A 12,733-nucleotide genomic window follows, 5' to 3' on the forward strand; every position below is an offset into this window, starting at 1 on the left:
CGCATTAATACACAGATACTGGAGCATGTAACTTGGCATAAGATGGCAGCAACCACTGCAAATGGTGATAGTGCGATCCAATCCCCAGGTATGAACATAACAAACATGTCAGACAGTGGGAACAACACACTCACTGGAGCAACTAGCTCGAGGGGGGAGCTATGCCACGATGACCAAGCATTGAGAGAAAACTAATAGAAATTATTGATGATATTCTCACAGACTTCCAAGCTGAATTAAAACAAAAAGAGTATCCTCAACAATCACAGCACCTGTTAGACAAAAAGTTTGTTCACTTGTTCCTGGTCAGACCAAACTCACAGGTAACAACAACGAATTCAGAGTGGACAATGAAAGACTAAGAAAGGAACTTGTGGTCGCCAATGCTCCTGTTGCATCATTCAGAATTGCTGAACTGGAAATCAAGGCACTCAAGGAAGAGAATTACAAACTCCGAACGCAAATGCCAAAAATCCCAATGTATAGTGCTGTAGCTTCTGCTCTTTGTGTCACGAAACGGAAAAACGAAATGATTAGCAAAACAGATTTCAATATTCTGGCAGTATGCCCGCTATTAATGTACCAGCATTTCACATTTTCAATGGCTATCTCTCGCTTACTTAACCTATGATCTTGCAATGTTAATCACTTAAATATTTTACCGAGACAAATGTATTCCCGAAATTTCATTACTCTGCATTAGTTACTTTTTGGTATCGCGATTGTTTTTCCCGTCAGTGTATATCCCGAGTGGTCACTCGTTAGATGCGAACGCTGTGTATTATTTCTGGCTTTACAGCCATCATATTCGGCTACAAGAAGCTCTTTTTAGAGTAGTTGAGAAGGCAGCTGTGGCAAGATGACGAAATGTGGTGTGAGGTACCGATGGTAGATCTTTTGTTCGGTACAGGTATCGTGAGAACGACCGCCTAAATTGTGGTCCTTCTCAGCGATTGGCTGCTGTGTTCGGAAGTCGCGCGCCAATATGACAATCTTCTGTCATTAATATTACGAGGATGAGTCAAATGAAAACAAATATTTTTTTAAATATTGTCTATTGTGCAGAAGTGGTACAAAGCTGTATCACTTTTCAACATAATATCCCCCACGCTCAATGCAAGTCCTCCACTGCTTACAAAGCGCATAAATTCCTTTAGAAAAAATTCTTTTGGTAGTCCGCGCAGTCACTCATGCACCGCGTGGCGTACCTCTTCATCAGAATGGAACTTCTTTCCTCCCATTGCGTCTTTGAGTGGTCCAAACCTATGGAAATCACTTGGGGCAAGGTTTGGTGAGTATGGTGGATGAGGAAGACACTCAAAATGCAGGTCTGCGATTTTTGCAACTGTTGTACGAGCAGTGTGGGGCCTTGCATTGTCATGTTGCAAAAGGACAACTTCTGACAGCAATCCACTTCGCTTTGATTTGATTGCAGGCCTCAGATGATTTTTTAGGAGATCTGTGTATGATGCACTGGTGACAGTGGTCCCTCTAGGCATGTAATGCTCCAAAACGACGCCTTTTTTGTCCCAAAAGAGAGTCAGCATAACCTTCGCTGCTGATGGTTCTGTTCGAAACTTCTTTGGTTTTGGTGATGAGGAATGGCGCCATTCCTTGTTCACTCTTTTCGCTTCCGGTTGGTGGAAGTGAACCCAGGTTTCGTCCCCAGTAACGATTCTTGCAAGGAAGCCATCATCTTCTCGTTCAAAGCGCCGAAGAAGTTTTTCACAAGCATCAACACGTCGTTCTCTCATTTCAGGAGTCAGCTACTGTGGCACCCACCTTGCAGACACTTTGTGAAACTGGAGCATAAAATGCACAATGTGGTGTGCTGACCCACGACTAATCTATAAACATGCTGCAATGTCATTCAGTGTCTCTCTGCGTTCACTATGGCTTCAACTGCTGCAATGTTCTGTGGAGTCACAACTCGTTGTGCCTGACCTGAACGAGGAGCATCTTCCACTGAAGTAACACCATTTGCGAACTTCCTACTCCATTCGTAGAATTGCTGCTGTGGCAAACATGCATCACCGTACTGAACCTACATTCATCAATGAATATCAATAGGTTTCACTACGCAAAAACCGAATAACAGAACGCTGTTCTTCCCTGGTGCAAGTTGCAAATGGGCGGTCATCTTTATACTGATACTGCGACGGTATGTGTGCATCTGCACTATGTTGCCACCTACTGGCCATTCTGCACGATATTTGTAGCACGCTTACCAAATTACAGGATAACGGCGCGAAATTTCGATTTGTCATTACAAATTTAAAGTTTTCATTTGACTCACTCTCGTAGACAAGCCAAACAGCATATTTACTTACATGTTTTATTTAAAGAATCTCTCAATAGCTTGCTATCATTCCGTTACTACACAAGTACTTATAACCAGTAGAATAATAAACATCTGCGAAACGAAAAGGCAGACGAAGCACTTCAGTGGTCTTCGGATCGCGCCGAACTTGGATAGCGAGCGAAGTGATTCGGCTGTAAGATCAGAGTTGGTTCGGAAGCCTCGGAAGACAGACATGTCTGCCGCACTCAGTGTTAGTTAAGACTTTATTAGCAATGTATGGTTATTTGGACAGATAGTTGAGGACAGTGTAATATTAATTACGGAAATATGCAGTTCATTAATTTGTTGAAGAATAGAAATCATTTGTGACTCTAAAAGGATTGTAGCTGTGCGGTTTCTCATGTTCTGCCAATATAAAGCGAGTGGCCTCTCGTATAAACAAACTGATTGGAAATTTAATCATTTCTAAAATAACAGTTCCTCGCAAAGAGTTTCTTACACCCTCAAGATTACGGATTCACGACCTACGTGCTGTTTACTGCGCAGGGGACAACAACTGTAGAAGACTGCAGGTTGGTGAACTTTTATTAGAACTTATGCATTCCATTCTGGGCGGTGGAAGCAAATAGGCACCTCGCGTGTACTGCAATCTTAGTACAAATGAGATCAGTGACACGTCATCTGTGGAAACACAGAGGAGCTATGAAAGAGAGAAATATTTTTTAAGGAAAGGGGATTTATCGTATGTACGTAAATATATCACCGTATCACTTCTCCCTCCCTCTCCCTCTTTTTCAACTTGCTTAGCTGCCACAAGAATTCTATGCTACAGGCTTGTGACACTTTGTTGAGCGATGGGATCAGTAGTGAAGTTCAATGGGTCTTCAAAGTATATGGCTGCCTCTGATAGAATGACAGTGTCATCAACAAATCTTATTATTTTTATTTCTGCACTTTACCTTACAAGAGGAAAATAAAACAGCTTTATGTCATAGGTGGAAAATAAAACAGCAATTACAGGAAAGCACACAGAATCAAATTTGCAAACTTTAAAATTGGGAACACAGTAATGAATGAAATAAAATTTGGGCTCAGAACAATTTTCTAAAGTTGATCTCTGAAGCAATGATAAGTTAAGCGATTGGTAACCAGCCCGCAAATTTATCAGGCTGCGAAAGCACCGGCTGGCTAGGGGAGGCTTCGCGCTTCGCCAGCACGCAGAGCTGAGTCTTGCCGCGGACAGAGTAGACGAACTGAGCGCCGTCGTAAAGAGAAGAACCAGAGTAGCCAGGGGAGTCCACGCAGGCGGCGGGAGGCGTTTCCAGCACGAGAACGCTTCCCTCAGGCCGCAGAGTTGCCCCCATCTCTCTGGAGGACTTGTCCAGCATCTCGTGTAGCCTAGCCTCCGCATCTGCTGGAAAGTAGGTGTCATTAGTCCGACGCGAGCAACAACTGTGTCATTGCTGAAATGTAAGCAAAATTCACAAGATGCATCTTCATCAAAAGCTGCGAGCGTCTTTCTAAAAGGTACAGAACGTCCTGCTCTGGCGAGCGCTGCACCTCCGACCGCGTGTCGAACAGCTCCCTAATCACAGCCGCGTGGTCTTGGGCGCCTTGTCACGGTTCGCTCGGCTCCCCTCCATCGGAGGTTCGAGTCCTCCCTCGGGAATGTGTGTGTGTTTGTGTGTGTGTGTGTGTGTGTGTGTGTTGTCCTTAGCGTAAGTTAATGTTAGATTAAGTAGTGTGTAAGCCTAGGGACCGATGACCTTAGCAGTTTGGTCCCATAGGAACTTACCACCACCTAACCATTGGCGCCTGTATGACGTGGGCCCCTAAAAAAATCTATTACCCTGTCATAGAACTTTGTCAGATAACTCTTATAAAGAAGGTTTTATTGAACTTTTGGCGGTGTAGTGCGGTACTTTTATCATATCTTTTATAAAAATTAGAGCGCTATACTAGCTTTTATATAAGGTTGTAAAGGTCTTTGACAGTGTTATACGTGTCTAACATCACTGTTAATCTGTGTGAATCCATGTGTCACAAAATTAACGATACTGTCAAGTATAAAGTTCGTGTTGTAATACGATTTCCTAACAAAAATAAACAAACAAATAAAAATTCAGATAACGCCCTATCGAAATTCACAGACAGATAATCGAAGCATATGAAAATGTGATGAATGAAGCTTCAGTATGAAAATGGTTCATCATCTTTAATGGCGAACGTACGAATATTCGCGATGAAGAATGATATGGCCGACTTTCAACTGTATATCACAAAGGATTTGCTTCGGTAATTTATGTGGGATGTTATAATGAAAAACGGCCAATTTGTGTGCTTGAGGGGTGAGCCGAATCAACCTGGGTAATGTTATCTCAAGAAGATTGAATACGAAAGATTCTGAAGCCAAATTTATCGTTTTACATACCAAAAGTAAGAGCAAGACAAATCTACTCACTATTTTCGTTATGCAAATCTTTAGTGAACACTATTTTCTCGTGAAACTGATTGAAGGAATGAAAGGGTTATCTATTGCTTAGCCGGCCGGAGTGACCGAGCGGTTCTAGGCGCTACAGCCTGGAACCGCGCGACCGCTACGGTCGCAGGTTCGAATCCTGCCTCGCACATGGATGTGTGTGATGTCCTTATGTTAGTTAGGTTTAAGTAGTTCTAAGTTCTAGGGGAGTGATGATCTCAGAAGTTAAGTCGCATAGTGGTCAGAGCCATTGAAATTTTCTGATGCTTCATAAGTACTTTCGAATACAAAAATTATATTATCAACGTACCGAGCATTGAAGCTAATGCTACTTTTTAGCTCAGAATTACTCTTGAAGAAATCTTCTTCAAATGGTTGAAATGGCTCTGAGCACTATGGGACTTAACATCTAAGGCCATCAGTCACCTAAAACTTAGAACTGCTTAAACCTAACTAACCTAAGGATAACACACACATCCATACCCGAGGCAGGATTCGAATCAGTGACCGTAGTAGTCGCGCGGTGCCGGACTGAAGCCCCTAGAACCGCTCGGCCACCACGGCCGGCTAGAAATCTTCTTCGTGGGAATTTATGAACATGTCAGCTAAAATTCCGGCTAGGGGCCTACCCTTGTCCAAGCCAAAAAGGCTGCACATATAAATTATTGTTAAACTTAAAGTAATTGTGTTTAAGACATTGGTCTTTTTCGTCCTAATACACATCATGACTCGGTTACTCCGTTATCCCCGAAGAATTACTGGGTAGAGAGAAATTTGGTTATAAACTGTTACCAGTAGTAATGGCTACGAACCGTCATTAGCAGACCGGATATTGAACAATAAAACCACTAAAAATGTTCCACTCTATGAGATTATAAACTGGTAAGGAAGGTAAAGAAGGAGTAAATTTTTTTCCCATATAGTTCCCAGGAAACATTTTTAATATGGTAAACTGCCGACTTACTAAGAAATATAGCTGTAAAGTTTCGTTTTCTAATAACAACAGTCTTGGAAAAGGTGTAAGTCGGGCCACAAAGCGTAACAACGAACCATTTTCTCACTCTGGCATCTATACAGTGAGGTGATAAAAGTCATGGGTTAGCGATATGCACATATAGAGATGGCGACAGTATTAAGTACGTAAGGTATAAAACGGCAGAACATTGGCGGAGCTATCAATTGTACTCAGGTGATACATGTGAAAAAGTTTCCGGCGTGATTATGGTCTCACGGCGGGAAACAGACTTTGAACACGGAATACTACACTCCTGGAAATTGAAATAAGAACACCGTGAATTCATTGTCCCAGGAAGGGGAAACTTTATTGACACATCCCTGGGGTCAGATACATCACATGATCACACTGACAGAACCACAGGCACATAGACACAGGCAACAGAGCATGCACAATGTCGGCACTAGTACAGTGTATATCCACCTTTCGCAGCAATGCAGGCTGCTATTCTCCCATGGAGACGATCGTAGAGATGCTGGATGTAGTCCTGTGGAACGGCTTGCCATGCCATTTCCACCTGGCGCCTCAGTTGGACCAGCGTTCGTGCTGGACGTGCAGACCGCGTGAGACGACGCTTCATCCAGTCCCAAACATGCTCAATGGGGGACAGATCCGGAGATCTTGCTGGCCAGGGTAGTTGACTTACACCTTCTAGAGCACGTTGGGTGGCACGGGATACATGCGGACGTGCATTGTCCTGTTGGAACAGCAAGTTCCCTCGCCGGTCTAGGAATGGTAGAACGATGGGTTCGATGACGGTTTGGATGTACCGTGCACTATTCAGTGTCCCCTCGACGATCACCAGTGGTGTACGGCCAGTGTAGGAGATCGCTCCCCACACCATGATGCCGGGTGTTGGCCCTGTGTGCCTCGGTCGTATGCAGTCCTGATTGTGGCGCTCACCTGCACGGCGCCAAACACGCATACGACCATCATTGGCACCAAGGCAGAAGCGACTCTCATCGCTGAAGACGACACTTCTCCATTCGTCCCCCCATTCACGCCTGCCGCGACACCACTGGAGGCGGGCTGCACGATGTTGGGGCGTGAGCGGAAGACGGCCTAACGGTGTGCGGGACCGTAGCCCAGCTTCATGGACACGGCTGCGAATGGTCCTCGCCGATACCCCAGGAGCAACAGTGTCCCTAATTTGCTGGGAAGTGGCGGTGCGGTCCCCTACGGCACTGCGTAGGATCCTACGGTCTTGGCGTGCATCCGTGCGTCGCTGCGGTCCGGTCCCAGGTCGACGGGCACGTGCACCTTTCGCCGACCACTGGCGACAACATCGATGTACTGTGGAGACCTCACGCCCCACGTGTTGAGCAATTCGGCGGTATGTCCACCCGGCCTCCCGCAAGCCCACTATACGCCCTCGCTCAAAGTCCGTCAACTGCACATACGGTTCACGTCCACGCTGTCGCGGCATGCTACCAGTGTTAAAGACTGCGATGGAGCTCCGTATGCCACGGCAAACTGGCTGACACTGACGGCGGCGGTGCACAAATGCTGCGCAGCTAGCGCAATTCGACGGCCAACACCGCGGTTCCTGGTGTGTCCGCTGTGCCGTGCGTGTGATCATTGCTTGTACAGCCCTCTCGCAGTGTCCGGAGCAAGTATGGTGGGTCTGACACACCGGTGTCAATGTGTTCTTTTTTCCATTTCCAGGAGTGTAGTTGGAGCTAGACACATGGGACACTCCATTTTGGAAATCGATAGAGAATTCAATATTCTCAGATCCACGTTGTCAAGCGTGTGCCAAGATCACCAAATTTCGGTCATTATCTCTTACCGCGGACAACGCAGTGGCCGACGGTCATCACTTAACAATCTAGAGCAGAGGCGTTTGTGTAGAGTTGTCAGTGCTAACAGACGAGCAACCCTGAGTGAAATAATCGCAGAAATCATTGAGAGACGTACGACGGCGATATCCGTTAGGACAGCGGGGCGAAATTTGGTGTTAATGGGTTATGGCAGCAGACGACGGACACGAGTGCCTTTGCTAACAGCACTCATTGTCTGCAGCGACTTTCTTGGGATCGTGGTATTATTGGTTGGATCTTAGACGACTGGAAGACCGTAGCCTGAGCAGATAAGTCCCGATTTCACCTGGTAAGAGCTGATGGTAGGGTATGAGTATGGCATAGACCCTATAGATCCATGGACCCAACAAGCCACTGTGCAAGCTGATGGTGGATCTATAATGCCTTGGGCTGTGTTTACACGGAATGGATTGGGCCCTCTGGTTCAATTGAACCGATCATTAACTGGAAATGGTTATGTTCGGCTACCTGGAGACCATTGGCATCCTTTCATGGACTTCATCTACATCTACATCTATACTCCGCGAGCCACCTTACGGTGTGTGGCGGAGGGTACTTATTGTACCACTATCTGATCCCCCCTTCCCTGTTCCATTCACGAATTGTGCGTGGGAAGAACGACTCCTTGTAAGTCTCCGTATTTGCTCTAATTTCTCGGATCTTTTCGTTGTGATCATTACGCGAGATATATGTGGGCGGTAGTAATATGTTGCCCATCTCTTCCCGGAATGTGCTCTCTCGTAATTTCGATAATAAACCTCTCCGTATTGCGTAACGCCTTTCTTGAAGTGTCCGCCACTGGAGCTTGTTCAGCATCTCCGTAACGCTCTCGCGCTGACTAAATGTCCCCATGACGCATCGCGCTGCTTTTCGCTGGATCGTGTCTATCTCTTCTATTAATCCAACCTGGTAAGGGTCCCATACTGATGAGCAATACTCAAGAATCGGACGAACAAGCGTTTTGTAAGCTACTTCTTTCGTCGATGAGTCACATTTTCTTAGAATTCTTCCTATGAATCTCAACCTGGCGCCTGCTTTTCCCACTATTTGTTTTATGTGATCATTCCACTTCAGATCGCTCCGGATAGTAACTCCTAAGTATTTTACGGTCGTTACCGCTTCCAATGATTTACCACCTATGGCATAATCGTACTGGAATGGATTTCTGCCCCTATGTATGCGCATTATATTACATTTATCTACGTTTAGGGAAAGCTGCCAGCTGTCGCACCATGCATTAATCCTCTGCAGGTCCTCCTGGAGTACGTACGAGTCTTCTGATGTTGCTACTTTCTTGTAGACAACCGTGTCATCTGCAAATAGCCTCACGGAGCTACTGATGTTGTCAACTAAGTCATTTATGTATATTGTAAACAATAAAGGTCCTATCACGCTTCCCTGCGGTACTCCCGAAATTACCTCTACATCTGCAGATTTTGAACCGTTAAGAATGACATGTTGTGTTCTTTCTTCTAGGAAATCCTGAATCCAATCACAAACCTGGTCCGATATTCCGTAAGCTCGTATTTTTTTCACTAAACGTAAGTGCGGAACCGTATCAAATGCCTTCCTGAAGTCCAGGAATACGGCATCAATCTGCTCGCCAGTGTCTACGGCACTGTGAATTTCTTGGGCAAATAGGGCGAGCTGAGTTTCACATGATCTCTGTTTGCGGAATCCATGTTGGTTATGATGAAGGAGATTTGTATTATCTAAGAACGTCATAATACGAGAACACAAAACATGTTCCATTATTCTACAACAGATTGACGTAAGCGAAATAGGCCTATAATTATTCGCATCTGATTTATGACCCAAATAACGATGGAATTTTATATGAATGACAACGCGCCATGTCATTTGGCCACAACTGTTCTCAATTAGTTTGAAGAACGTTCTGGAAAATTCGAGAGAATCGCCCGACATGAATCGCATCGAACATTTATGAGATGTAATCGGGAGGTCAGTTCGTGCACAAATCCTGCACCAGCAACAGTTCCGCAATTTTGGACCTCTATGGAGGCAGCATAGTTAAGTATTTCTGCAGGGGACTTCCATCGAGTAGTTGAGTCCATGCCATGTCGAGTTGCTGCACTGGGAAAAAGAGATCCCACACGATATTAGGAGATATCCCATGACGTATCAGCATAGTGTAAAATCAGGTATAATGATTGTCTCTGTTTCTGTATAGAACAGACAGGAAGAGCAGTCAGAGGTAGATTCAAAGAACATTTATTGGGTAAAGCACGTGGTAACGTTCGTGGCTCTACTTATGCCATCTCACACAATGTGCACACTCCCCTACTAAATTGGAAAACGCGGTTGTTGTGCATAGGAAAGAGAATTATATTAGATTGCATTTGCTGGAGGAATATCAAATATTTAGGCATAAACCCAGTTATAGATTCTTTATTATAAACGATCAATTACAGCTTAAAGAAGGAAACATTTTCGATAGATTTCGGCCTGTTTGTAAATTGACATAGCAGCTACATCGGGTGTTCCTCACAGTTTCGACATGTTATTTTTCAATACGCACTGTGTCGTTATATTACTTTAATGTGTGTCGTAGTTTTGTTCACCATTTGCATAAATTTAAATGATTTCATAATTTATTTTTTTAAATTTTTGTTATGTTAGTGATTCTGTAATGTTACTTAATGTAGTTTTATTAACATGACAGGTGTCCTTTGTGGCAGACCCGCTTCTTATGTGAGCTCCAGCTGTTGTAAGTTTCCTGTTGGCTTGTCACTTCTGCCCCGTTAGTTGTCTGCTTGTCTGTATGATCCACGTCCACCTTAGGTTTTATAAGGGGAGTTCAAAAAGAAACGAGCCGGAGGCATAATTACAGAACCCAGTACCTGTATCTTATAAGTACTGACTCTGGCTGTTGAGACACTTGTCACACTGTGACACAAGGCGGTGAATGGCTGTCTCATAAAATTTCTGGGGCTGCGATGTTAGCCAGTTCCGCAAGTACAGCTGGACGTCGTCGTACGAGGTGAAACGTTTGCTCCTCGCAGTCTTTTTAAGGGGACCAAAAACGACGTAATCACAGGGAGAGAGAGAGGTCCGGACTGTATGGAGGGTGGCAGAGAGCCTCCCATTTGAATTTCTGCAGGAGTGCCTCGACTGTGTTGGCCGTACTGGCCGTATGAGGCATTGCATTGTCGTGGCTCAGAATGCCCCCACGGATGAGACTGCCTGTTCGTTTTGATTTGATCGCTTGGCGAAGGGTGGTCAAGGTTTGCGAGTGACGTTGGGCATTCACTGTTGCCCTGTGCTGCAGGAAGTGAATCAGAAGGGGGCTATCTTGGTCGAAGAAGAACGCCAGCATAACCTTTCCTGCACTTGTGTGGATGGCCTTGGCTTTTTTTGGTGGTGGTGGTGATCCTGGATGCTTCCACTGGAGACTTTGTCCTTTTTATACTGGTTCGATGTGATGACACCATGACTCATCTCCAGCCGCCACTCGTGCCAGGAACGCACTCCCTTGCCGAGCATAGCGCTGCAGATGAGCAAGACAGTGGGCCATTCGACATGCTTCCTGGTGTGGTTGAAGACTGTGGGGCACCCGTTGAGCACACACTTCGTGCATGTGCAGTCGTTCTTCACGATGGTGTGGACGCTTCCGGCGCTCAATCCGATCATGGCGGCTGTGGCTTTCACTGTCACTCGGCGGTCCTGGGTAATTAGTGCATCCACCAGCTGGACGATGTCATCGGTAGTGCAATGCGGTATTCCCGACAGTGCATCATCGGCTAACGACACCCTTCCTTCCCTGAAGCGCTTGTGTTACGCCTTGTCCCTTGTAAGGACATTCGTCGATTAATGTCCGTTCCGCTGTCAGAAAACGAACAACACCTCTTTGCTCTTCTGTTGATGCCCCTGTGTCACTGTCTGCAATGCGACTGGCAGCATTGGACGATTGATGCACTCTGCTGCTAGCTCTGTATAGTCACGTGACGAGCACGCGAGCCCTTTAGCGACGGGCTGTGAACTTTCACGCTGTGGCCGGAACCACATCTCGTTACACACGCCACGATATTACCCTCCTGTCACCGGTTTGCTCATTCCAGACTCCGGCTCGTTTCTTTTTGCACGCCTCTTGTACAAGGATCATTTTCCTGTTGACTGAGCTTTATGACTTCGTTTCTCTCCTCTGACAATGTGTAACACGTAAGCTGATCTTATACTTCCAATGTACGTAATTTTTTAATGTTTCTCTTTTCTGCACGTATGACTTCCATGTAATGATTGTAATGTATCCTATTTCTATGTATTATTACGGCCTCTGAGGAAGACAGGTTCACATTTGTCGAAACTTAAGTAAAGGATTGAATAAACATTTGACGTGTAACTCGATGGCTGTATTATTCCCATTGTATCCATAAAGGTAGAGTGTTTTTCTGGGGCAGTTTTGGGTGCTGAATGGGTAATATTCAGTCATGTACAATTTTGACACAAAATGAGAATTTCGGCGAGCTACGCAAAATGTACATCTACATCTGTATGGATGCACTGCAGATCACACTTAAGTGCCTGACAGAGGGTCCATCGAATCACCTTCACAATAATTCTCTGTTATTCCACCCTCGAGCAGTGCTCGGAAAAAGCGAATACATCTGTCTTTCCGTGGAAGCTCTAATCTCCCTTATTTTACTGTGATGATCGTTTTCCCCTTTGTAAGGCAGCGTCAACAAAATATTTTCGAATTCGGAGGAGAAAGTTGGTGATGGGAATTTCTTGAGAAGATCCCGCCGTAAGGAAAAATGCGCTGTTTTGAATTATATCCACCCCAAATCCTAGGTCATGTCCCTGACACTGTCTCCCCTATTTCTCGATAATACCAAACATACTGATTTTCTTTTCACTTTCTCGATATACTCCTTTAATCCTATCTGGGATCCCACACCGCGAAGCAGTACTCCAAAACAGGACGGACAAGCATGGTGTAGGCAATCTCTTTAGTGCATATGTTGCTTCTACTAAACCATCTGACAATAAGTCGCAGTCTTCGGTTCGCCTTCCCCACCACAGTTTCTATGTATTCTTTTTAGATTAAGGTGTTCGTAATTGTAATTTCTAGGTATTTAGTTGAATTTACGGCCTTTAGA

At 45.1% G+C, this 12,733-nt stretch overlaps 1 protein-coding gene across 2 annotated transcripts in view; it reads right to left on the reverse strand.

Annotated features, from left to right (window-relative positions):
* Positions 1-3,236: 3,236 nt before the first annotated feature.
* LOC126418799 (uncharacterized) overlaps positions 3,237-12,733 on the reverse strand; it is a 49,281-nt gene continuing 39,784 nt past the window's right edge. Inside the window, exon 6 of one of the 2 annotated variants that reach the window (XM_050085734.1) lies at positions 3,237-3,713. In XM_050085734.1, coding sequence (XP_049941691.1) covers positions 3,436-3,713 — 278 coding nt within the window. In that variant the 3' untranslated portion in view covers positions 3,237-3,435. Of the gene's footprint in view, positions 3,717-12,733 lie in introns of both variants that reach the window. The other variant, XM_050085733.1, reaches the window with a different exon arrangement.

Source organism: Schistocerca serialis, chromosome 9 (assembly GCF_023864345.2).
Source record: "Schistocerca serialis cubense isolate TAMUIC-IGC-003099 chromosome 9, iqSchSeri2.2, whole genome shotgun sequence".
NCBI lineage: Eukaryota > Metazoa > Arthropoda > Insecta > Orthoptera > Acrididae > Schistocerca > Schistocerca serialis.